Consider the following 27,861-nt stretch of genomic DNA (forward strand, 5'->3'; position numbering starts at 1 on the left):
CCCGCTTTTTTCCACAGAGGATGAAGTTTAATTACGGGGAAACGCGCGTTTATCGAGCTTACCCGCTTGTTTCTCTTTTTTCCCCCTCCCCCTTTCCTCCTCTTCTCTCGCTTCTCCCTTTCTTCTTCTCTCTTTCTCTCTTCTTCTTTCTGTCCTTTTATTTATTATTTCCTTTTTTTCTTTCCTTGCTTTTTTTCTTCCTTTTCCTTTTTCTTTTTGCAAAATCTTTCGGAAAATTGCTCTGTTTACCGGCCTCCAACGATCCGTTTGGCCGCGTCTAACCGGCGAGCGGTGCGTGCTGCTTTCTCCGACGCGATTTCGGGCAGACGTTCTTTTTTTCTCTTCTCCTTTTTTTCTCTCTTTTTTTCTCCCTGGTTTAAGGGCACAAAGGGCGAGAAAAAGGGAAAATAGTGGTAAACTGCATATATTGTAGCAATTTAAGCGAGCAAAGCGGCGCGTGGAAATGGAAAGTGAAAATGGAGTACTATGCGTTTTCGACGATGATACAATACGTCTGTAAACGCGTTAAACGACGCAGAGAGAGAGAGAGAGAGAGAGAGAGATCGCCTCTGAAACATTTCGAAGAGTAAAATAGCTGAAACGAAGCGTGCACCTCGGGAAAAGGGACTTTAAAGCGAATAGGAGACTATCCAACGAAGGGCAATGTTGTCGGTGATAAAAGGCCATCGATGGACCGGAACGATTATCCTTTCCATCTCTGTCGCCGGATATTTCAACGCGCGAATCATCCTCGCGATCGCGTGTTTTCAGAATGGAAATGCCAAATTTACGCATCATCTGACGTTTTCATGCTCGAAAGAAAAATTTTCTTTTTCCCGGTCAAACTTATTTCCTATCGCGACAATCATAAATATATAAATATAAATATTTATATTTAATTATCCAATTATATCATTGATACAACGTAATATTTATATCCGAGATATAATTATGTAATAATATCAGAGATATAAATATTTACGTTTGTTATATCTGTGTCTGAATATCAATGAATCAATCGAACCCTCTGTAACGTCATACGATTTTGAACTAATAATAATTGCGTATGTACGTTCGAATATCGTTCCTTTGCGACTAATTTGCTCCGTAAATTCAAGCTCCCACGCCTCGTTCGAAACCAGTATCGATATAACATCCATCGAATAAAATTTATTTCAAGATCTAAATAACTAACTAAAAGCAAGGAAAGAAAAGAATAACAATCGTAGAGGTTTAAATATAATTCGACGAAATTGGCGAGAAGAACGAAGAATTCGATGTAAATCGAAAATATTCCCTCTCGAAATGACGATCGTTGAATCTAATCGAACGTCTCGTTGAACGTCGAGAGGAAGAGAGAAACAGAGAGAAAGAGAGAGAGAGAGAGAGTACCGGCGGAAATTCGATCGTGCAGCCACCGTCCACGTGGGTGAATTCGGTGGAAGGGTTGAAAACGTGTCTCTGTTTACCTTGTGCGCTCTGAGAGTTTTGCCCTCGCAGGCCAGAGTGACGTCGCAATAAGCTTGCCGCTCGAGCAGCTGTGAGAACATGGTCTGTAGATTGCTGTGATGGTATTTCCATCGTAGGCAATACTGTTGAGGGAACATGTTGGAGGATGACGTCGCGGGAGGTGTCGTTACTGAACTGCCTCGTTGCTGAAGCATGCGCGGACCTGGCAATTCAACCAACCGTTCGCCGCTTAGATCCGTTCGTTCCTCTTCGCCTCACCTTAATCCCTCTCGGCCTTCCTTCTTCCCCCACTCTGCAACATTAGTGTCTCGGGTCAGCAGGATCAACTTCTCGCGATTTCGTTTCGAATTTGAAATTTTTAATTTCGAATCAACCCACGGTTTCGTTTTGACAAGAGTGTCACGAAGAAAAATAAAATTTAGAAATTTCACTTCACGTTCTAAAATGAATAATTTAATCAGTCTGGATAAAGATACGAAGATAGGAAGATCACGATTTTTTTTCAACGATTTTGAGAAATATGTGAAAAAAAAAAAAAAAGAAAAAATATCCCGTGACTTGTACATACCGCTAATTTAAATCTTCTTTCTTTTAAACTGGAAAGAAGAACGAATTCTTGGAAATCTCAACGCGCTGCGGGTCACGAGATACGTTTCCAGGAATTCGAAGAGCCGACGCTCGAAACGATGCTCCTTTTCCAAACGAGAAATGATAAAAAACAAGGGGCTACGCGGAGTAATTAGCGCAAGGATACGCGCGCGGGAACAAAAAATCTTGATAGAAAAATTATTTTAATTGCTCGACAATCGTGAAGAGGGAGGGAGCAGGGGGGAGGGGGAGGGGGGAAGCCGTTTCTCTCACGAGAGATACAAAAGAGGTTTTACGATTCAATTCATTTGCGGTGATACTTTTCGAGTTCTCACGATACCTGCCTCTAATCAGTCATTAATTACGTGATTAGGTTTGAAAATTACGTTTGAAAATTGCGAATGATTCGCGGGGCCGCCGGTAGTTTACGTTTCCTGTTACACGAGATAGATTGCACGAGACGTTTCCGGAACGTCTAAAAGAGGCGGCCGTTCGCAATTTCCAGTTCTTCAACCCAACTTGGCTACCTGCATCCGCGTGATGTAAATAAATACGCGCGCAGAATTAAAATTATCCCGTGGAACTCTTTCGATTTGTTACACGTACATCTTCGAATTACACGAACGAAATTTTATCAACAACTCTGAACTTCATCAAATGAATCGTTCTTTTTTTTTTACTTATCGTTGGATCACGTAAAATTTTGCAAAGAAATATAAATATATTTTGTATCCGTTGTTTCGTGATATTTGATCGAACACGAAGTAGATAAAAATTTCTAGAATCGAGTCTATCGAGAATTGTATAGAATATTTTTCCTCGAGTGAACAAGAGTATGTTAAGATAAATATTTGTATGTGAAAATAAAAAAAAAAAAAAAAACATTCTGGAGAATTCGCTGGTAAATTCGCACCTTTATATCCCATAATTGAGGAAAGGAACAAAACTCGTTTTAGCAATGGAGGAAGGTGCTTACAGGTATTGGTCGATGCAGAGTCAGTCTTTGGGCTCGTTCTCGAAGTGAAACCAACCCGGCTCCCTGTCAACCGGACGAATGGTTCCAAGACGATGGCCTTCGAAGCATTTACGCGCGAGTTTGAACGTCCACCTCGATTACGATTGTCCCTGACGATGCTGAGTCTCACGTGTTTCCCCTGTAACACACGATAGAGGTATTGGTCAGACAAACATCGAATTCGATTCAATCCGCTTTCACCTTGTTCGAATTCACCTTGTTCAAAGATTTGTGCGAAAAATAAATGTTGATTCGATTATGGATTTAGGGAAATATTTCACAAAGAGAAAAATAATTGGAAAGGGAAATATTCGTGTAAATATAATTTTTTTTCTTCTTACAGAATTAAATATTTATGATCCTATGAAAATGAAAATCTTAGTGCATGATGAGAAATTTGATACTTTCGAATTTTAATTAATTAATATATCAAATAAAACGGTTTGAAAATACTTTATGTGTCATTTAATTTTATCGTTCAAGTTTGTGAAACGTAACTAGTTTCATGTTCTGTCATTTTCTTTTTGATCGTTTCGAATTTTTCTCAAATTTTCAAGATTTTCGATGGATATTCCCATAAATAAAAGTCTAATGAATTATGCTTTGCCGTTCCCACTCGTGTTTCGTGTTTGTATCCTATCGGATTATTATCGATCCAGTGAACAGAAGGATAATATTTTAGAAATATTATACGATGGGCAACTAGTTACGTTTGTAAACAAGTAGGTCAAATAGGACACACGCTTGTCGAGTCGCGATCCTGAAACAACTTGCGAGCCTTTTCCTCGATGCGTTAAAAATTAAAGTTAAAAACACAATTGGAATAACCGTCGAAAAATAGAATGTTGCAACCTCGCCAATAAACATTTTGTCGAATTCGAAATATTCATCGTTTCCCACTTATCGAAATGAAACGAATTTTCTTAATCTTACATAAAGTTCTAAGAGAGATCCAGAATCCTTTACAAATTCAATATATATAATATTTGTATACAAATTTTTTCCTTACATTCTGATATTCAAACAAATATTTTAAAAAATTGATCTTTTCGATATTGATCTTCGTATAGTTTTAAATATAAGAGAAATATAACTTAACCTCGCTTTAATCTTTATTCGATCGTTACAAAGTTGGTAAAAATTATAATTACGATTACAATTACGAATCCTGTTGAATCATTCAGGTTTCGATAGGGTTTATACATTCGCCCTTATTGTATCTCTACCAGTTTTGATTAGTTCGATGCGATTAGATTCGGTTCGAGCCAGTCGATAACTAGTTTTCCGATGATAGAAACGTGGTTGTAGCTGTTAATTTACAACCGGTCTCGAACGAGTGACCACTTTTATGAAGCAATTTGCCGCGATGCATCCCCCATCAGCTTGCAACTCGGACGGTCTCGTAGGAAAGAAAATAAGAAATTCCGGTGTCGGGGAATGTAAAACGAACGAACGATATACTTCCTACCGTGTCAACGATTGTTTGTCTCGAAACAACGATGAAAGCTGATAATTACTAGATATTAGATCGGTGCTGTCGTGTAAGCTGGTTATCGATCGTCTTCCCTCTTTGCTATTTGGATGGCCTAAAGGGAAGCACGTAGTATCGAAAACAATATCGGTTAAATGTATACGGTCGATAATATTACCAATATAATTTTACGATATTTTTAATTCGCTTCTGGGATCGAAAATAATAATCGACAAGTGTCGATGGTATCATCAATATTGTGGACTCTCTTTGGTCGAACGTTATTTAAAACGTGTGGAGAAAGAGTGGATTTTAGGATATATTCGAGAGCAAAAAAGTTGCTATTATTATTAAATAATTATTTAGTATTCGAGATAGTTTTATCTCTCGATAAAACTTGAGAATTGGATATAAATATTTTCGAAAAATTAACAAAGGTTGGTCGAGATACGAATACGATGGAGACAAGGTGAAACTATTCTTTTTTCGGTATCTAATCTAACGAGATTAGATTTCTCGGTTGATTCGTTAAAATTCTTGGAAAAGATTGGAAACGAAACAAGATCGATTCGAAGAAACCGAGGATTTTGCCGGGGAAAGAAAGTTTGCCGGACAAACTCGGACAGAAAAAGAAGTATTCATTGCATTATCTGGAAACGATTAATGTGAGCCGCTTGTATCTATTAGCATAATTACCGAGAGACTGACTTTGTAAAATCGTGAAAGTGGAATATCGACATTTATCGGGATTACTGACCGCTGATGAAGTTTCCATTACACGCGAAAATCGGAAAGCTGATTTGCCGAATCTACCTATTGAGACCGATGACATTTGATTACACGTGTAATTATCTTGTAATGAATGGTGACAACGTGGCAGATGTCATTACGACAGTTAACTTTATTTCGCCGGCTAAACCCGTTTAACTTCTCATTACATCGATATGCTTAAATAAAAGAAGATAATTCTTGGATGGACAATTTATTTCGAATCTTTTAATTTCTTTTTCTGTGTAGATGAACCGATTCAATCGGAAACTGGTCGAGATATTATTAGACATTGATAGTTAGATCTGTCTATAAATAAATGATCAAGTGTAATTCTGGCTCGTGTTAAATAACGTATATCTAAATATAAGATCTACGCGTAAAGTGGTTTCAAAAATATGATTTTCTGATAAAGTATTTTTATCAGAAACGTCAATCTCGTGTAAAATTTAAGAAACGAATAAAAGAAATTTAATTTTAAAAGAAAAAAGTTTGAAAATTTGCACATATACGTATATACGGTCGATGGTCGTTCACGTACATGTGATAAACGAGCACCGGTATTAATCGAAACGATGAATAATCGTTATTCGATTGATCGAGATCCCACGATGGTAGGAAGCATGCACCATTTTTCGATATCTAGTTGGTAAACTGGTCAACGTCTTTCATCGAGGATGGAAGGTAATAACAACTAAGCCCAGGACTTTAGGCCGCACGCTTGAGTGCGGTTTTAAAATTCCCCCCAGGGCAAGTCTCTATGGAACTCGTTGGTGGATCGTGGGAATCAATAAATTCCCCGTATCGAAAAACGCTGAGAGTACAATACGCGGAAAAATCGGCAAGCCGCGAATTTGCGCGAAATTACGATCCCTTCTCTCTTTCATCGTCCTCCCAATTTCAAATATTCCCGCCTGCCACGTTACCACCCATTTTCTCAATCCCCTTCCCTTTTCATCTTTTATTCCATTACTAATTTTCCTCTTTCCTCGACTCATTTTCCCACTTTTTCCCCTTCCCATCCCTCGCATTTTTTCCCCTCCCCCTTTCTAATTTCCATCTCTCGAATTCCTCCATCACCGCTATCTTACCTAACCTATTCGCCTTTTTTCCCCCATCTCGCCGAAAAAATGTCGATGGCGCGTCAAAAGACCGTTCTCCACGAGGTAACCGGATGTCAAACATTTTTGCCGAGGCTGGAGGGCAGCTCGGTATTCAGGTCTCGGTACGTATCCGAGAATAACACATACAGAGACGTGTGGCGCACGCGCGCAACAATATTCGCTCGGTAGCCTAGATTCCCTGAGATACTTTCTATTGTGTTTACGGATCGGATTAGAGTACCTTTCGCCGTTGAGAAAATCCTCAACTACTCGAGACGCGGAAGACTACCAACGCTCAACCGGTGACCTTTTGGGAATCCGGATCAAATTGGGAAATCGGGTTAACCCTCCTTTGATGGGACACCCGCTAGAAGATCTAACTCGAGATACCGAGAACGACGAGCACGAGAAACGTGACTGTCGTTCGTTAATTATCCTTTACGTGCATACGTTTAGGTAATATCGAATCGAAAGTTTCTTGCAAGTGTCGAAACTGGAACAGTTATTTCAAATAAATTAGATTAGGTTAGAACGTACATATGAATTACATAGAAGTAATAAACGGATTAATACCATTGAGATTGATAGTTTGGTTTCTATAAAATTGAATATTAATCGTACACTTTGACAATTTGATTGAAAAAATAAGAATTTTTAAAAAAGATAGAGTCGAACACTTCTGCTTTCAAATTGTTTACCGATGGGACGCTAAACCCGAATGACTGGGAATGCTGAAACTAGAGCCGATCGTATTTCGGCTATTTTCGACTAAGATCGGAAAATTAGCCGAGGATGCCCGAAAGACGTTCGGCTCTTCAGTCGGGATTCTTGGTTGTCTCATCGATCCAAGTCGATCAATTTTCTGTAATTTTCAACCATAATTGACCAATATTCGCCGAAAGTAACCGAAAGACGATTACCTCACGGCTCGAGATTCTTAACTGATTCGAAAGTTTCATCGATGTTATGGTAAACTTGCAAATTATTTGAATTAGGTTAGGTTTTTGATTAAGTTCGTTCCATGTTTTCTTAATGATTGTTTGTCTGATGTGCATTCGGATTATTCGAAGTAGGTAAGTAGTTGAAACGTGTTCTTAGGATCAACAGTTGAGTACGTGACAGGAACATAGTTGAAAATTGTTCATTCGCGGTGATCGATGACTCGACGTGAAGTAGAAAATCGCGGCATTTGTCGAACGAACGTTCGGAATTTAGAACAGAACGGTATATAGAATGTTCGAAACATTCGTTTCTATACATCCGTGCTTCGTTTCATAATTTCAATAAAATTCTTATTATTGAAATTTTTTATCACCTTTAAATACAATTTTTTAATTTTCCAAGGAAATAATTAAAAGTAAAAAAAAAAAAAGAAAAAATTTAAAGAATAAGCACGAGAAAGAAAGAAGAGGGATAGAAAGATAATGATAAAAAGTCCGATTTTAATTATAGCTTTCGCTAAAACCCACTCGGTTTCCGAATTAATAAAGAAAGGATTAAAACCAAAGAGAGTATCGAGCCTCTTTTCTTTCCAACTCTTTCCTAGAATATATTAAAACCAACAGCGCATTAATTACAAAGTTCTCGTTAAACTGATACGAAACTAATACATCGAAGAATGAAATAGGGAATTGGACGAGCATCGGTTCTCTGAAAAATCCGTCGTCGCGACGGTGTTATCTCGTTCACAGGTTGCGAGCCCTACAAATTAATCAGAAGATTAATCCGCGATCGTTTCTCGAACTTTGAAATCGGTCGATGGGCCACTCGTGTATTCATCGAGCTTCTTCCTTTTTTTTTTTTTTTTTTTTTTTTCCTTTTTTTTTCTCCTCCCTTCCTTCGATTATTCCAAAGTGTTCATTGCTGCGTGGTGAACGAACCGCGCCAAGTGGCCTCTTCCTTCTTCGAGAGGCCAGAATACTGTTATAATTCACATAATCGAAGTGTTTACGCCATCGGTCACCGGAAAATCGTAAAAATAACCGAACCATATTTGATTATTCCCGTTGAAATACGTTTTGCAAATTTTTTGCTCTGCAATTAAATATAACAAATGTTATAAATTTTATAGATATAGCATAGTATATCAAATTGGGATATTTGTACTATCGTGTTATAATTATAACGTTACATTACGAAAGATAATAAAAGATATCCGATTGGGGAAACAATACGATCCTTATTATTTTTAATTATTTTTATGTCGTCTTAGTAATGTTGTTAAATGTTGTGAACAAGATAAATTTTTATTACAACATATTAAAAAAGTAAAGGATCTTTTCTACAATTATTTAATTATTAGATTAAAAAATAGTTAGAGTTATCTACCTTTATTATTTAACTTTTAAAATAACGTTTCTTCGATAAATATTCTCCTTAAAGATTATTAAATACGCGAGAGTGTAGAACATCAATAGTATCATTCAGCAGTAAAAACGAAACTAGAGTAATACATAAAATGCTTCGCGACCGTTAGATAACTCCAGATAACTGTGACGTCTTTCAATACGTCCAATCATTCTGAAAAAAAAAAAAAGAAATAAACAAATAAATAAAAAATAAAAAATGAGAAACGAATACAAATATATACGAATCGTCGGATTTGTTGACATCAAAAAATGAAAAAAACGTCCCGCCAATGGTCCAATGACACTGCAAACTTTCGAAAATAAAAAATATCCCAGACTTTGGAGATGGAAACTTCTTCGATTCGTTTCGAAAGCAAAGAGGAAATCTTCGAAAAAGTTTAAGACAATGAATCGACGCAGAAGCAAGTTTAATTAACCTTAAATGTCAGGCAAAGATGTGGCGGATTTGAATTTGGAAAAAAGGAAAAAAAAAAGGAGGAAGAGAAAGAAAAAAAGAGAAAGAAAGAAAGAAAGAATAGAAAAGAAATCCTCTGGAAACTTCGTAGGCAACAATTGAAAGTAACTCTGGTATACTTTTGAATAGCTCCAGGCCAACGACAATCGTTCGAAGTTGAAAGTTTGGCAGGCGGGAAGAAGCCATGAAACTTCCAAGACTGCAATTAACCGTAGAACAACTAAGGATAATTCGTAAGGCAAGTTTATAGAGAATTACGTTTTTCGATAAAAAGAAAGCTACTGCAAAGCAAACTGTCGAAGTATGCGCCAGCTCGAGACATCGCGGGGATTTCCGATAAAAATCTTCTCTTTCGAAAGGTCAAAGAGGATCAGTCGTGGTCACGATTTTACGAGAGTGAAGAATCGAGGAAGAATCCTATATAGATACTTACGTACGTGTATTATCGTTACAACGTGTACGAACTTGTTCAGATATCATGTAGATCTTAGATTTTTACCAATTTCTGCTAGATCTCGTACGATCAAAATCCCAACCCACGTTTGATAATTATAAATAAAAGCGTTTCTTTAAATATATTTTCTAATATTTTTTCATATGCAATAATTGTAAACGTAATCATTTCACGTAAGAAAATCGTACGAATATTTCGAGCCTCCGATATTTTCATTACAAGTTTCATCAGACTTCCATCTGGATAACTCTTCTTTAACCGCGATTAATAATAATTAATGACGGCTAGGAGCTTAAACTTTAGAAGAAATTCTATTATTGCATTGATATATCGATGCATTGATATATCGACGAATACAATTCGAGTAATTCAATCGATATTATTTTTAATAAATATTGTCTCGATTTCTGAATCGAAAACTATCGCCAAGCATACTTAACTTTTCAAAAATAATACTACACTATTTTTTATTGCACGATTTACTCGCACGTAAGAAAGTCAATTAATTAATTTTCGAGAAATTTGCAAATGGCACAGCCCGTTTCCTTAACCGTGACAGGTTCGACGCTCTTTTTATCGACTTCTCGTGCACCGTGTTTCGCTTCCACGCTGCTTTTCCTATCGCGATATTTCCCCTCCCTCTCACGTGGCTACAAAGATTCTGTTGCATATATATATATATATATATATTTATACATATATATGTATATATATATATATATATATATATACGCGCATACGATAGTTGGGCATAACGGTTCCGCGGTTACTGCACGAGAGAAGACAAGACGAACGAAACAAGAACAATTCGCCTCTTCTCGGAATAATCCGTTTATTTTCTCGAAGAGGAAAACTCGTTATCGAATATCCTTGTACCGTGGATCGTTTTCAACTTGTTATCGTCGTTTCTTTTGAAATATCAGATTTTTTTTATTATTTTTCTTTTTTTTTTTTTTTAGGAATTGAAATACATCGAGTTGTAGGCGTGCATCACACCGAAGAAGTTGAAGAATGGAAGAAACTGGAAATGAATGAGGAGATTTGCGAAAGAACGATGTACGAATGGATGTTTAATTGGTTAAAGGCTACGTGTGTGAATGTGTGTGTAATGATATTTGGTTACCTTTTAATTTTTTTTTAACTCGATCTTGTCAAGAACAGATACGTTAAAATCGATGTAGAATATCGAATATAATATATGGAAAGGAATTAATTCAAAAATACGATGATGATATTACTTTCATATTGTTATTCATACGTTACTTTCCTCGAAAAGAAGATCGTCTTTTTCTGGTCTCGATGAACTCGCTCTTTAACCACCATTTTATAATGTTATTATTCCATTATATTTAATAATATCGTACATTTTTACAATGATTATCATCGATTCTCTTCTCATTGTGGAAACGGATCGAGGAGGAAAGGTTTTAAATATTAGCCATTTTCTTTTCTTTCCACAAAGTTCCTTAACCTTTGGATCCTCGACATGACTCGAAGAACTTCAAAATTACTCGATACCGATCTCGATATATAGTTTTAAATATTTCTTACACGCGTAGAATAAAGATTAAATTCCACAGAGAGAGATTTTAACAAATCTTGGAGGATAGATCTCCCTCCTAGAAAAAGACTCGAAAAAGAGTAGATTCGTTTCCTTTCCCGGGACGAAAATTTCAGATGGCGACCGAATTTTCTAGGGACTTTCTTTTTTTCTTTTCTTTTTTTTTTTGCCCCCTGTGAAAAGCGTCACAGAGGCTCTGCACGAGAACCACGATAGTGGCTTTATCACTCGCACTCCAAGATAAACCTCGTTGCACGCTGCGTGGGGAATCGTCCTCTCCTTCCCTCTCGCCGATTCTCTCTCGTGCACACGAGGGGGCGTACACACTGTTTGCTTTTTTCTCATGCACGCACGTGCCACATTACACACGTCCTTCTCTCTTCGTTTCGTGGAAAACATAACGCGCGCACAGCGCCGTACGGAGAAAGAGGGAGGGGAGGGAAGAGAGGGGAGGAGGAGAAAGAGAGAGAGAGAGCGAGGTAGATAATTGGATTGAGCGCAGAGTCACTCGTCGTTGCAAGGAGATCGCCTCGTTTCATGGATTCTATTGATTTCCACTGGAACATCAACGTCCCGACACAACAAGTGGTGACGAAACGTCGAACCCGTGACGAAAACAAACGCGCGAGAATCGTGTGGAAATTGAAAATCACCGTTTCGCTTTTTTCCACGGCGGCTCACCCATTCCGGAGCGAGGTGTCGACAATATTTGCAGCTCTAGATCTCTACGTGCATCGAATTTTTTTTCCATCCCACGATGTTTGGAAACTCGTCGACCATTTTCACCGGCCAATCGGCGAAGTCGATTCGAGGAACGTGGCGATAAAAAATATTTGCTCGAAAATATCAACGAAAGGTACGAAGATACCGATCGTTTCGATCGTTTCGAAAATATCGCGGAACGAGGGCTGGTGGGGAAAAGCGAAGGGTGGCGCGAGAGGTGCGAGAAATCGGGGAAAGGGTGAAACGTTGGGGCCGCGGTGGACTAATACGCTTTTCCGGGAAAAAAGTTTCTACGAAATGTCGCGGTATTAAAATTCTGAAGAGAGAAAGAGTGAGAAAGATACGCGCGTGGTCCATCGGGAAAGGTAAATTCTCGAAATTACCCGTTACGTAAAAACAAAATTTCCACAGGGCGGTCGTAAACTTTCGGGGAGAAAGGGTAGAGGGAAAGAGAAAGAGAGGGAAGCGTTAGATAAATTCGTAAAAAGGCAAGCTTTTTGGTTTATTACGCGATATTTCTCGTAGCTGGAAGAGAAGGGGGAGGAAATTTGGAGATGGGGGAATCGACTTAAAAGCGTAAACTCCGCGAGTTTCACAGAGGGGAGGGAAAAAGCGTTACTTGGCTCTTTTCGAAAAACCGGGCGTAAAACTCGAACGCGTCTCCTCTTCGACCCCTTCGCGAAACATCCTCTCTCTATTTTCTATTTTTCTTTCTTTTTTCCCCTTTTTTTTGTTTCCGGCTGGCGCGCGCCAAAAATGTGTACATCAAAGAAAATGTATAATTACGCGGCCAGAATTGTTTTCTCGCTCACCAATTGCGTTTTATTGCAGGTAGAACGTGTTGCCACTGCATGGAATTGTGATTGTTCCAACAGGTTTCGAAAAAAGGATATGGACGCATCTTTTCTTAAGAAACTGCTTCTAGAAAGAGTTGATCGATTAACCTTTCAAAAGAAATTCAAAATCTTACCATTTCAATCAACAACTAAGTCTTAGGTTAATCTTTTTAATACATAAAATATAATAACTTGAACAGTTTTGTATCTCTACATTTGAATCTCTTTTAACTTGAAAGATATTAAATCTTCTCTGATTCAAAATTTGTTCGAAAATATTACACAAATTTTTCTAATTTTTTTTTTTAAGAAATAGCAATATTTCTACCGTGTGCAAAATCCGATATCTGAAAGATCACATTATTATATGATTATTCCTGAACTAGAATCCATGACATAACCGTACATGCCACCTGCGTTAAATACATTAATTAATCGCTACTATAAATACTACGTCCGAGTTAAAAGTGGGTTAAAGTGGGTAAAAGTATCCGTTCGTTGAGTGGCGAGGCTCAAAGAAATGGAAATCAATCGAACGTCGATCAGATGCATGGCGCGATTAGCGCAATTAAGCGCCACTTGGGAGCGCGTATGTGAGCGGACTCGTTAATCACGCGAGTCACAACATCGGGAGCAGACACGTTTCGACAAGCGTGAATCGAAGAAATTTGATTTTGACGCCGTTAACGAAAAATCGGGGAACATTTACTATTGTATGATGTGAACGGTAGAAAATAATACGTCTTTTTTCCGGACAAATTTGACGAAGAAATGCAAAAGCGACTTCGCAGTCACGTATTCGAACACGGCCGAATTACGCGAGAGCCACAATTTCCTGTTGGCTTTCATCTTTGGAGAACAGTGACGACGAGTAAACGACACCCAAAGTAAAAGGGAAAGGAAACAAGGGGAAGAGCTTTTTGGTCACGTTCAAGATGCCTCGAGAAGAGCTCGAGCCTGTGTAACCAAGACACTTGCGATTCAAACGGTTGAAACGAAAAACTGGCAGAGTTAAGGATTGTTTTCTTTAGCTTTTCTCGGTGAACGCAACGATTTTAATAGACTTTGCAGTAATAAAACTTTGTCCGACAGCCACGTACCTACGCGATAGTCGTCGCCAATAATTGCCACCTGTTTCGAAGACACGCGGGAAAAACGTGGCGTCTATTTAGCAAAAATGATCACTCTTTCCTTCGTCAACATCGCTCAACGTTATTACGTTACGACGTGCCTCCACCGATCATCGTGACGAGGGTGAAACCTGGCATGGGACACGTTCAAGGGAACGAGTCGAGATCAACGAGTATCCCGGCACGGACACGCGTAAGAGAGACGCATGCACGAGCGATAGACATAGGCGAATACACATGGACGCGTAACCGCAGAAAAAGCAACGGCAACACAGTAACGGAGAGACGCACAGGCACACTATATGCAATTACCGCGTACAGAGAGTCTCGTTTCCACGCGTCGACCACGCGCGCTGCTCTTTGTCCCGTTCGCGATCGAGTCAGAAACCATGGAAAACGAAGAAGGCTCGAGCAAAAAAGCCTCGTGGGTCCATTAAGGGTACCAGCCGCGTCCTCGTAAACGCTTCATCGCCGCTTAAGGAGGTTCGCATTCGTAACGACGAGCCACCGCACAACCACGACGAAACGACGCGAGCAAACAGCACACACACACACGCACAGAGCACCACCGACGAAGCGACGACAACACGACGAAAGCAAGAATGGAACGGCGACGAGAGGTAACGATTATTACAGGACGATCTTTCGCGGACAACACGGACCGCCAGTCGCGGAAATTAAGGAGTCGCGTTATAAAACGCAACGACCTACAATGCTACAAATGCCACGGAACCGTCCTCTGTGTCTCTTCTGGCCTCCCCCGTCTCGCCTACCCCTGCTCGACCAGCCGCCATCGCCGCCGCCACTGCCTCCTTTTCCTCCGTTCGTTCGACGTGTATCCCTCCTCCTTTTAGCTTTTTCCTCCCCTTGCCAGAGCCCCTTCTTAGGCCGACGCCGTCCCCTCCTCGCCTCGCCTTCGCCAACCACCACCCCCCACCATCACTTTTCTTCCTACGATACGATGCGATACGATACGAAACGATACGATAGGACGCGCGATCCGATGCGATACCGATGCGATGCGATCTGAACCTATGCCCCGCGCCGCCTCGTCCTCCCTCCCTTCCCCTCTCCACGCGCTGCTCTCCACACGTTCGGCCGGGAACGTACGGAGGAGACCTTACACTTAAGCTTCGACCCCTCTTTTTTCTCGCTTTATTTTTCTCGCGTCGAGCTTTCCTCGCTTTAAGGCCGTCACCTTTACGCGTATTCACCGAGTTTCAGTAGCTATCTCCTATGCAACCGATTACAATTTTATGGAACAGGCTTGGTGGGGATTGTTTTGCGAGTCTGGATGCAGCGGCAGCGTGCGTCATTAATCGGTGATAAGAGACGCGAAGGAAACGAAAAGGTCCGAGTATCGACGATGTGTACCGAAGAACCTTGTCGGATTATTCGCATCCGAACCTATCGCGATCGGGAATTTCCAGTTGGGTTTCGCTCGAAAATAACCTTTGGGTATCGCTTTTTTCTTGTCGCTTAATTCGGCTCAAGATTTAATATTGAAATTTATCCAACTGTGTTTTGGATCTTTTCCATCGATTTTTTTTTAAAAAATGAATCGAAATTTGATATTTAGATTCGTGAAATTGGGATTCGAAACTTCGTTTAGTATTGGGAATCTCGAAATTTGAAACTCTGGAAACCGATAATTGTTTATTTTTTCCTTTCTTTCTTTCTTTCTTTTTTTTTTTTCAAGGAATAAATACGTTATACTCTCTATTTCGTTAAAAATTGAAATTTTAGTAAATTTTCAACCAGTGGCGATCACAGTTATCTTCTTGACTTGCAAAAAACTGAACTTTTTTTTTATAAACTATTCATATCGTCACGAGATTCTCGCAAGTTATTTGTGCGAATTGTTTCTTATTTGGATTTTAAAACTTTTCGAATTTCAAAGATCTCGAGCGTACGTATAATAATATTACACGTTAATATAAACTTCATTTGAACTGTGTTAATTCATTAAACAGACCACGTGACTCGGTCGTTTCTTTACTACGACGAACAAGTTTGTTTAATAAAACGAAACAAAAGATGAAGAGGGGAAAATTGATTCGATGCAAATGATCTGTTTGCACTGCCAATGTATTTTCGAAAGGATCGGAATTTTACAAGTAGGCCTTATCGTTTAATTCCCCGCCGGTCGAGAAATACGTAACCGTATCGATAACCTTTCGCGTTGGAACTTCGGTCGGTCACTTCGAGACGAGCACTATTTTTCAGGGGGAAAAAAAATGTGTGTCCTTGGAAATTTCTCGACCACGGAAATAACAAAGGCGAGAAAAGAATGGTCTGACCTGTTTCGCGACGAGGACCGAGCGATTCGCAAATCGATGAGCGGGCGAAGGAAGGAGAAACACCTCTTAGACGGAACATACGACAAAGACGGATAGAAAATACCACGCAAGGAGGGACGCTCGCGTGCGAAACGATTCTGAAAGAACAATCGAGAAGGTTCGAGCTGAAACGGCTCCCTGATCCAATTTCTTTTTCCATTCTACACAAATTTCGGTCGCACGATGCACTCCTCGATAATGATACAACACATTAAGCGATGTATCAATATTTCTGTTGCGGATGATATCGCTTATCTGGCCGTGCTTTGTGGACTTCTCGTTGGAACATCCCGGTCCGGAGACGCGATGTAACGCGTGGAAGCCACAAGTGGTTCCTCTGGAATCACGAGTTCCGTAGTGGGGATGATTTTTGGACTATACATGTACTTTTCTGCGCTTTATTTTCTACATCGAGCACACAAATTGTTGCAAGATATAATTTTTTCTTTCTTTCTCTCTCTTCGGTGAAGAATTGGTCGGATCGATGGAAATTAGTCGGAAATTAAACCAGGGCATCCTTTATCTAGTAATTTAATAGACCGAAACACGTTTCAAATTCTGCGGAACAAACGATTGGATTTCAAACAATGGCTTCGATCTTCTGGATCAAAATCGACGGTTCAGTTTTTATCGGATTGACGAATATAAAATGAATTATTTGAGAGTTTTTATATGATGAACGATTAATGCTTATATTTTTGGAAGTTTAAATTTCATTCCAATTGTTCAAAATTGAATCAAAGAAATTTACAACGAATCGTATAATGTCTAACGAGATTTCTAATAACGGAAATATATGTATTTCTATCTAGAAAATATTCGTTATTACGTATGCAGCAATTTAATAATTTATTCATTTCGTTATATTCACTGGTAAGTGTTTCCATGAGAACAAGATGACCTTTTGCTTTTTGAAGTATTCGACATTCACATCATAATCATTTTACCAAAAACAAAAACATTATTATGTTGCAACGAATGCATATAATAAGATGCAAAGATATTAATCAGAAAAGCGTAAAAACAAAATACTTTTGAATCTCTCTCAACGATAAGCTCCAAGGTTACCATACATGTATACGCACGGTATACATGTTTTACGTTCCTCCGTAGAGCGTTACCACCACTTCCGGTTATTAGACGGTGACCAGCTGTTCTTCCAAGTGTATTAAAGTCAGTTGCCTTAATATAGAATATTTCTTTCACGAAACTTGTATAAAAAACTTAGATATCATGGATAATAGATGCGTAGAAAATTTCATAATAAATTAATTTTACTTTTGTATTTTTAATCGTATCGATGATACCATTTACGATTTTGTTTACAATTGTAATATTTACAATGCTATCGAGATATTCCACGAAAAAGAAATCATTTTTTTTTTTTAATCTTCAAAATTATTGCCTTACAGAGATAAGAATCGACATTTCTCTCGACAATTGTTGCGCGATTAATATTACGTTGAAAATTATTTTGAAAATCTCAAAGATCCATTTCTTTAATATTCCTTCGCTGTTAATTCTGACTTAATAATTTGTTCATACGCTCAAATAAAACGAATGACGAATCTGCTTCGTTTATTGTCGATATATGATGTATCTTTCATGTATTCATTAATAACCATTCCGCATTAGTCACGTATTAGGGCAACCAAATCGATCTTTTTCCTCGGCAATTTTCAATGCGAAAGGACACACACACACAAGATTCGTCGGTTAAAACAGCGATGCGGTTTTTTCGACTTTTCTGTTAATTAAAAAATCGGCGGTGATGGGGGAAAAAAAACAAAAAAGCACGTCTTCCAATGGATAACAAAACCACAAGTACACATAACATTTATACAACAAGTTACGTGTATGCAAAACGAGAAAAAATATTGTATTAGGTTACGCTTCATCGAGCCACATCCACGTGTAATCGTGCGTGCGTACACATCGCACACAAACGTCGATCTTCAGCGAGATCCACTAAAGCGAGCGTTAGTCAAGTGCACTCGACGATTACTAGGCGACATACTCCACTGATCTTCACACACGTCTTTCTTCCGAGTCGAAGACTACAACGAAACTTTTACTCGTCTTTGGTTTCCCTCTCGTATCGTTCGAGGACCGGAAGTCGAAACATTTGACGAATCCATTTCTTTTTTCTGATCGATTTTTCTTTTCCACGATGTTTACTTGGTCAGAAAGGATATTTCAATCCCCTCAAGATGCATTATTATTATTGTTGTTATTATTATATTATATTATTTTATTATGACACGGGATGAAATAATATATAAAAATTTTCATAACGAGAAACGAGGTTGTTTGACATCGTAAAAATAAAGGTTTAAATGCGTGGAAGTTGAAAGTGAAAAAATAATCTGGCGGTTGATCAATGGAAATTTGAAAACATCATCGAAAGATCATTTTTTTCTCCGGTACATGTTAATACATCGAGGTTAAAAAAGTAAAAAACTTGACAGGTAAAGCCATTTTAATCGCAATTACATTTATGATTACATATGAGATTAAAGAATAAAGGATAAAGAATAAATTCCCCTTTTTTTCAATGTTTAAATTTGACAAATTACTACTAGATTTTTTTTTTAAAACGGATAGTTATTAAATATTCTTCCACAAAGGATTCTTTTCTTCTATAAAAATTAGAATATGATAAAAGAATAGATAAATAGAAGAATATGATAAATTTTCCCTCGAAAAATTTGTCCCGTGAATTTCAAGAAAGCTCGCCCATTATTTTTGATTCGTCCATTGTATCCATTGCCGTTCGATTCATTTCAAAAAGTTTTTGGATACGGTGTGAAAAATAAACAAATTTCACAGGGTACGAAGGTAGACTAATCCATCTGGGGCAACGTTGTTCGACCCGTTCATCGGTTCGTTGGATTCTCTCCTTTTTTTCTTTTTTTTTTTTTTTTTCCCCCCTCCATCTTCGCTACACGCAGGGGAGAAATGGATGCAGCGGCGAAAATAAAACACGCTTTTCGAAATAGAAAATTTTCCCGTAGAAAAAGTTTTTTCAACCCAACTGTTTTCGGACCCCTCTCTTTCTAGAACTCTGCTTTTTTTCTCGGAATACAAACCTAATGGGACCTTTTTTCAGAATTCAAAAAGACGAAAGGGAATAGGAAATGAAAAAATGCGGCGCTTTTCAATTATCCCTTTTCTTTTTCATTTTCTTCCTTTCATTTTTTCCCCCTTTTCTTCCCTTTATAAAAATTCCAAGTCAGTCCGATCGGAGAAAGATACGTCAATTGGCGGATGAAAGGAAGAAGCATTCGTATCGATTGGCCAGCGAACAATTCCGAAAATAAAACATCAGGAATACAGAGATATCACCCCTAAACTAGGTCTCGCGTCGATGAAATTTCCGTCTTTGACATTCGTAGGCCCGGCTAAGGCAAGGCTTACGGTACTGAAAAGAGACTCCTGGATTCTCAGAGAGCGTGGCTGGTAAATAATAATACGTCGTTGCTAATGGAAACCTACTTCGCGTTGGCTTCTCCAGACTAGGTTTCGCGAAAGGGAGAAGTGTGTCATGCACAAAAGCCTTTTCCAAATCGTCTTAAAGCTTCGTCACTATTATCATAATTATATCCAGATCACTCTTTCCCTTTGCTCCCTATAACTCCGTATAAACCGCCACCGAGAAGAAGAGCTGTCCCATTTAAAAGATCGTTTCCAAAATCCCATTGTCGTGGATCGAAATAACAATTGCGAAACTACGAGGGGCTAAGGAGGGGGAGGAAAGTTTTTGAGGAGCGCGAAAGTCGATCAAGAAAGTCGGAAAAATTTCAGTAATTACTGGTTTTCCATCGCAGACAGGCGTCGACAGTCATTCGAGGAGCAGGGGGAGGGAAAGTTCGGGAGGGAATTGGATTTTCGGCGCGCTCCTGCAGACAACAATGGGATCGGGTTGGTTCAATTAAGAAGAAGGATACGTTCGTTGGACGGGGCTACGTAGCAGAGTCTACACGAACCTGGAGCTCCGAAGAGAAGACCATTCCCCTCCGACGCCTCCACCTCGGCGGCCGAGTCGGGTCCCGAGAGTCGGCGTAGACACAACCGGTTTCCGCGGTGTTCACCCGCTTTTTGAGAAAAAATTGAACCAGTTTGTAAAACGAAAAAAGCTCTCCCCTCCAAGGGGGCCCGCGGGACGCCCCACCTCGCTCCTTCTCTATCCCTTTACTCGGATCGCAGCGAAGACTCATGGGAACCGAAGCGATTCCAAGCGTCCCGGAATCCGATGCGCATCAAATGAAAAAGCCTCCAACGTTGCCAAGATTTTGACCTCCTCCTCCTCCTTCTTTCCCGCCCGTCCACGTTTCCCTCGCGATCGAGAGAACAGGGAGGGAGAAAGAATCTTCGTTTTCTCCTTTTCGTCTCCAATTTTTCTTCCCACCACGGGAATGAAAACACACCGTGTTGCTGCTCTGCTACCAAAACGTCGGGTGCCTAATAGTTGAAACGCGTTCGATCGTGAAACACGCCGCGGTCCTGAATACATTCTAGGGAAGAGCGTGGTTGCAACGTAGGCCGCCTCGAGGCTTCCTGGCAGGGACTATTGATTTTCGAATTGGTTCAAAATTTCCATAATACCACGACGGTTGAGAGGGTACGGCGAAGCGCGCGGTTCGAGGCAGGAGAGGGGGAGATAGCGGGTGCAGGAGAAACAGACGGGGTCGGAGGAGAGAGAGAGATGGAGGGAAAAGCGAGCGAGCAAGCGAGAAGCAGAGAGGAGAAGGGAGAGAAAGGGAGAGAAAGAGAGGCGCAGGCATGGAGAGGGAGAGAGAGAGAGAGCGAAAGAAGGGGAGGAAGAAGAAGGGTGAAAGCCGAATGCACGTCAGAGGGTGAGTCCGCCACGGCCTCGGACGGTTTCGAACTTGGCAAAGTTCAGCGGCTCAAAAGAGACACCCCGCACCCACTCCACCCTTTCGAGAGCACCCCACCATCATTCACCCTTCCTCCCTCCTCTCGCCCATTTCTCGCTTCTCCTAGGCTTCTCTCGCCGCCCGTCGGCCAACTTCATCCTCCCCCGCACCACGATTCTCTCTCTTCTCCTCCTCCCTCCCTCCCCTCACACAAAACGAGCCGAGCATCTCAGCGCGCGCGCCACCCCCCGCGCGTGTCGGCCTCCATACTCTCTCTCTCGCACACCAACACGCGTGTATATATCCCCTTCTCCCCTACTCCTATCCGCACCCTCCTCTCTGTCACTTACCGAGCACCTCCGCCACAACACAACCATGTGGCCCTGTGTTGATACGACGACGATACAGCGACGATACAGACGTGAACGACCGCTCGTTGCGTTACACCGTGCTAACGATACCAAGGGTATTACCCTCCTTGTCCCGTTCGGCATCCAGAAGAAACGGTGTTTAACGCGTTATCCGAACATCTACCCTCCCAACCCGTCCACCTTTTTTGCCTGCTCCTCTCACGCGTTTCCCGCCCGGAGAAACTCGTTCGCGCATTTTCTCGTCCCAATACAAATCCACGATTATCGTCTAGTAATTATTTCTAATGGAAGTAGGGTAACTTAGATATGAATTACAAGCGGACAGGTTGTATATATGGATTTGTTAGTTGTCTTATTTTTGATACGTGTTATCGCGTTAGATTTGTGAATGTATGAACTTGAGAACTCGATTCCTTCAAGGATTCGATAATTTGCGCGCGCGGTAAGATTTTGAGGAGGTGAAAAAGAGAAAAAGAGAAAGCATCGCGGACAGAATGACGTACGATCTACCTTTGCATTCCTCTGTTTTTACGAACTCCTTCGCCTGTCGATGTTACTGACTGCTCCGCGAAAAATATTTGAGAAAGAAGAGAAAAGATGATAATAATAAAAAATAAATAAAGAAGTATGCGTTTTCGAATCCATACCTACGTACGTGATAAATACATAATAAATAATAAATAATGAACGAGACGATCTTTCCATATTTTAAATTTCAATTAAAAAAATTTTTCGAGAAATCAGAATACGAAGAAATTTTATTATTTTCTCAAACATCCTATATATACGTATACTGGCGAGCCACTCGTCGACAACTACAGACACAGGATCCACTTGAAAAGTGCGCGGTAACTCCACTGAAAGGGGCATGAATCCTCGAGCGTGGCGTGACATGACCTGTCCTAACTGGACGGATCTCGTACCGGCTACCGTTTGCCTCTCCTCTGCACGATCACACTTCGGAGGCTCGACTTCCTTTGGCCTCTCTTCGCCCACTTCTCTCTCTCTCTCTCTCTCCCCACCAAGATCCTCCTCCATTCTTAACGACGCGTGTTTCACGGACCAGCTTCACGCTTAAAACCGTATCCCGTATCTCGACTTCCTTTTTTTTCTTCTTCTTTCTTTCTTTATCCCTACTACGGTGAAGTGAAATTGAGCACTTCGTTCGCGTTCTAAACGGTCGAGACACGAGTGACCTCGATGCCGGAGGTATGCTATGCACTCACGGGTATTTTGCTTTTCAGACAACAAAACAAGAGTAAGCGGCGGTATTCTTATTTTTGGCCGTGTTTATAAAGTCGCGAAATTGGAATATTTTTAAATGTATATTGTGTGCGTATGTTTTTTTGCAATTTTGTAAATGTGAAAAAATCACGCAACTTTATATCACGAAGTGTATGCGAGGGGGGGAAAAGAGTGTAATTGAAATATTTCAGAATATTCCCTAAAAATGCTTTTCGCATGGGAAGAAACTAATCTGCACTTTCAATGGATCGTTCTGCATGAATATAAAGTTTGATAATTTTTTGAACTTTTTTCGATTCTCTGATTGTTCCTTCAATGTTTCATTTCACGTTTATCGTTGAATTCAAAGAGAAGACAAAGTAATCAATCGCATTGTTTAACTTTTGAAAAATTACGAATTGACCATCGTATTTTTTCTTTTAATATTAAAATTGAAAATTGAAAATTTTAATCTTTAACTTTTCAAGCAAGTATTCTTTAAACTGTGAATGTTTGTGCAAATTTTATATCTTTGTAAATATAATTGAAGAAATAAAAATCTGAGCAAAGTTTTAACCAATAATCGATAAATATTATATAACGAATACTTCGCTTTACTTTGAGTATTCAACATAACATACAATGTCTTTGAATTATCGAAATGCACATCTAAATATCTGCAGTCTAATATCAACGTATATATACGTATAAACTATTAAATATTACAACTATTATAATTTTTAATCAATCTTAATCAACGTTCGAATGAAATTAAAAGAAAGTTTTATAAATTTTTTATGTGCATTAAACTCGTAAAAAGTAATTAGTGCAGACATATATATTATTTTGATATATAATTCTAATTATAGAATTTTTACTAAAGACTTTTATCCGCCAAGTTCCACATAATCATTGTTTCTTGATTTTAAAAAATCTTGCCAATTTTTCAAAACTTTACCGCTTAATAGAAAATAGCGCCAATTATTCATGGTCATCGTTTCGAAGTATCGTATTTAAGATCACAACAAGACTTTGCAAATTTGTTTGACAATGACAACGCGTTAACGAGATGAACTAGATGTGTAAATACTTTTCAAACTCATTAAGTGTGCACAAATAGAGTGCAACAATTTTCGCTTTGCTTCTCTACGGTTATCCGTGTAAAAACACGCTTACGTTTCAACTGAGGATTTCTGAAAACGCGTTGAATTTCAAATTAGATAAAAATTATAATACGAAATTCATTTTTAATTACTTTCGCTACTGTATGCAAAATTCTATGCATATACTTTCGTTAATTTGCTTTGATTTTTCAAATTTTTGAATGTAATCAACCGTGTAATTAATTTTTGTCACTAAATTTAAAATTTCAATTTATTGTATCTTATTTATCGTTATATATAGTTAACAATTTAATTAATATATAACCACATACAGTCGATAATCAAAATCTTCGTATATTATGTTATAAGAAAATTAATTCATATAATTCATTTGCGTTACCGAAAATTTTAATATTAATGAAATGTTCGTTTACAATTATAAATAAAGTAATTTCTTTTCAATAGACGATCTCTATTAAAAGAACGACATCAACTCTTAAAATTTCATTTCTCAAACATTTTTTAAAATACAATTTTAAAATACAAATCTGAAAGATATTTTTCGCAATAGATGGAATCTAAACATTCCATACATTTAAAGTTTAATACTATCTGATACCATTATACGTTTAAAATAATAAAAAAAAAAATTGAAACATTAAATATTAATATCAAGTATCAACCTCTAAAAAAAAAAACTCAGATTTTATCAACAAAAATTTTTTTGCTTTTGATAATACTAGTTTTTACTTGAATTCGAGTATACGAATACTTTTGTGACTGATTGCACGCATATCAAAATTTTAAATGTAATTTTCCACAGACTAACCTCAAACGAAAAAATTGCTTTCCATATATTCCTCTTATCTTTCCATGAGAAATCACCTCGTGCCTCTTTGCGCATAACTTTCATCCTCTTTGCCCTGTATAATACCACCACGATACGTATAAACACAAAGTTACAATAACTATTTAATATTTGTCGCGACGCATTTACGTTACTTCAAAATTGGCGAAAAGTATCAACTTACTTCGACGTAATTAACTAGAGAAGGATGCCATAAAATACGATGCGCGAGTTAAATGCGCATCAACATAATTACAGATCACGCATGCGTCGATTATTCTTACCGATTGTAATTATACCGAGTAGAACAAATTAAAGTTTGTTTAACGGTCTAAGCCAGGCCCGATTCTAAATTCAACGACAGGTTAACGTTTCTCGCGGTTCAAGCAAAAACTGAACGGCGTGTAAACGGCCAAATCGATAAATCTGTTGCGATAAGAGGACGGTGTTACAACTTCACCGTTACTCATACGCAACACACGCACGCTCGAACACACGTGCACACACACAACACGACGGTAGAAAAACTTCCGTTAGCTTCCTAACCGGACTAGTAAAAGGAAAGAGAGGTCTGCTGCGTGGTACACGTTTTTAATTTCCCATTTTCCCGCGGTCGATACTTGACTTTTTACATTTTTCTTTTTTCTTTTCCTTTTTACATTTCCCTCGCGATCTATCGTGCGAAAGTAAGAAGCCCCGTTGCTCGAGCTACGTGTTTCCACGTCTGGGAACAAAACCACGATTCCGATCAAATTCGTTAGTAAATATAATTGCCATCCTCGATACACGCAATTTTCGTTATTTTTATCAGATTTATACATACGTATTTTTTTTTTATTATTTTTTTATTTAGTCAATTAATTCAAACGACACATTATATATTCACATATGTATTAAGGGGACTGGAAAGAAACCTATTATTCTTTATCTATATAATTCAAAATTTGTAGATTTTTTAAAAGTAGATTTGAAAAATGGATCGCTACGGGATGGAAGATTGTTCTAAAAAAAAAAAAGAAAAGAATTTTGTTTTGGACTAATATATTTAAAAATTAATACGTAATAATAAAGCTTTTTGTTAAGATTAAAATAATATATTTTTTTCGTTTCTCTTAAGCTAAAATTATTAATGTATTCCAACGAAATCGAAGAATTTAATCTTTTGAAGAACAAAAAATTAAATTGAGTCGAATGAATTGTTAATAACAAACTATTTTCATTAAACTATAACAAATATTCTTGTTGGACACCTGTTGTAACATCTCATCTACGAATAAAAACGATCATTAATTATTTCGATTTTAAATGAATCGTATCCATCACATTTTTAAGGCGTCCAAGTATAGATTTACGAGAGAAAGGAGAATTTCAATCATTCGCGCGGATCGAAAGAAGATAGCTAACCCTTTAAAGCCGAGTTCTAGCCGAGAAATTTCACTTTTGTCGGCTAGCCGAATTACTCTATCCCTTTAAACGCCTCGTCGCGGGCGAGAAAAGCTTCGAAAGTCGAAAGTCGGTCGCTCGGTTTAAAAGGAGGCGAGAGGAGCCTCTTTTCTGCTTCTTCGACGATACCGCAGAAATTCAGTTTCTCTTGAGAAGAGAAGATGAAATTTTCTTTCGAATCTCGAAAGTCTATCCCGTCTTTTTTTATTTCTTTCTTTTTTTTTTTTTTTTTATTAAAAGGAATCCACGATGGTGGATCGTTCGACCAGCGGTGGATTTATTCCCGTGACTAAAACACGCGACGAGGATATTGCAAAAGGAATAAGAGGAAACGATCATGGTCCACAGGTAGACCAGCGGACGATTTCTCGTCGAAATCGAGAGGGATGGACCGAAAGAAATGCACTCGGGTTAAGAAGAGGCTGCGAGGTCGACAAAGATCCTCGCTGCCACCCTCAAAGGGTTTCTCCGCTCGAATTCGAGCTCGAGAGACGGAAAGAGAGAGGAGGGAAAGAAAAAAAGAAAAAAAAAGCAAGATATCGAGGAACGAGTAGCCTCTTCCCACTAAGATTCCAGCTTAGCGACCGAGAAAAAGAAGAATGAAACGTTTAGGAATGAAGGGGGATTAAAAAAAACGATATGATGCGCGACGTTCCATGGCACTACTGTTCTTGTACTTATTTCGTTCTCTCTTAAGAAAATTTCTATCTAACTCTGCCTCTGCAATCTGCAAGTTCGATCTGCAAGGACGGTCTCGGAGACCGAGATTATCCGGCGAGTAATTTGGTTCACGATTAAAACTGAAATTACGATTTCGTGGAGGGAAGACAATGGGGGAATTACGATGGAAAAATTCGAGATTTAACGGAGGCTACGTCATTTTTGAGTCGAGTGTTCACTTTGTGACGACAAAAAGAAAAAGATTTAAATGAAATAAACGAACGTATCTTTTTAGAACGCGGAGGAAAGTGGATGTATATGAAAAATTCGATTTTGTAATTTTAATTATTATTATTATCGGTGTAATTTTTTCCTCAAAACTGAGATATGGAAATGTACATCGCGTAATTTAACTACAAAACCGGAAGAAGTAACTGTAGTTTTTAAAAATATTGTGATTTTTCACAACTGGACAAACGTTAAAATCGTTGTAGTGTAAAATTAGAAAAATACGATATATCAGGTTTTACCAGCCGAACCACAGAAATAGTATCCGTAAATGCAATTCAGAAAAATATCTATATACAGGGTGTTAATATATTCGTGGTAGAAAGAAAGATGGCAAAACGATACAAAAATGTTGATCATTTATTTATCGAGTTATAAGCGTTTATGTCAGACGAAGAGAGCTCTATCTCCTTTTAACAAACTTAAATTGTTCATAATTCATTAAACGAGGCGATATATTTTTATACGTCAATTCCCCTAATATTGTATTAACACCTCGTATATGGATAAAAAAATGACATAACCTTCATAATTAACTCGACATAATTAATCGACGGTTAAATAAATAAAATATTATCGAGAAAATGTTCACAACTCATCCCGGGATAAATACGTATATTAAATATAGACGAAATATTTTCAATTAAAAAAAAAAAAAAAAAAATACGCGAGAACGTCTTTCAAAGGTTGACTGGACAGGATCGAGAATATCAAGATTCACCGGGCAATTTATTTCGTTGATACTCGAATGCGAATGACCGACAGAA

The 27,861-nt window shown here is 38.6% G+C and overlaps 1 protein-coding gene and 2 long non-coding RNA genes across 17 annotated transcripts in view; 2 read left to right on the forward strand and 1 right to left on the reverse strand.

Moving 5' to 3' along the window:
• LOC107993554 (zinc finger and BTB domain-containing protein 20) overlaps window positions 1-27,861 on the reverse strand; it is an 85,455-nt gene that overhangs the window by 28,971 nt on the left and 28,623 nt on the right. For 8 of the 15 annotated variants that reach the window (XM_062077827.1, XM_062077833.1, XM_062077832.1 and 5 more), the window contains exons 2-3: window positions 3,035-3,212; window positions 1,470-1,762 (exon numbers count right to left, since the gene is read on the reverse strand). In XM_062077827.1, coding sequence (XP_061933811.1) covers window positions 1,470-1,664 — 195 coding nt within the window. In that variant the 5' untranslated portion in view covers window positions 1,665-1,762; window positions 3,035-3,212. Of the gene's footprint in view, window positions 1-1,469; window positions 1,763-3,034; window positions 3,213-11,906; window positions 12,043-13,912; window positions 14,800-24,685; window positions 27,756-27,861 lie in introns of those variants that run through there. The other 7 variants (XM_062077834.1, XM_062077825.1, XM_028664688.2 and 4 more) reach the window with 6 other exon arrangements.
• LOC114576939 (uncharacterized) lies at window positions 6,342-10,935 on the forward strand. Its single transcript, XR_003696499.2, has 2 exons — window positions 6,342-7,384; window positions 10,652-10,935. It is a non-coding gene; the product is annotated as an uncharacterized LOC114576939 (long non-coding RNA).
• Window positions 11,970-19,246, forward strand: LOC114576940 (uncharacterized). The gene is made up of 2 exons (XR_003696500.2): window positions 11,970-12,109; window positions 12,808-19,246. It is a non-coding gene; the product is annotated as an uncharacterized LOC114576940 (long non-coding RNA).

Source organism: Apis cerana, linkage group LG8, assembly GCF_029169275.1.
Source record: "Apis cerana isolate GH-2021 linkage group LG8, AcerK_1.0, whole genome shotgun sequence".
Classification (NCBI taxonomy): Eukaryota; Metazoa; Arthropoda; class Insecta; order Hymenoptera; family Apidae; genus Apis; species Apis cerana.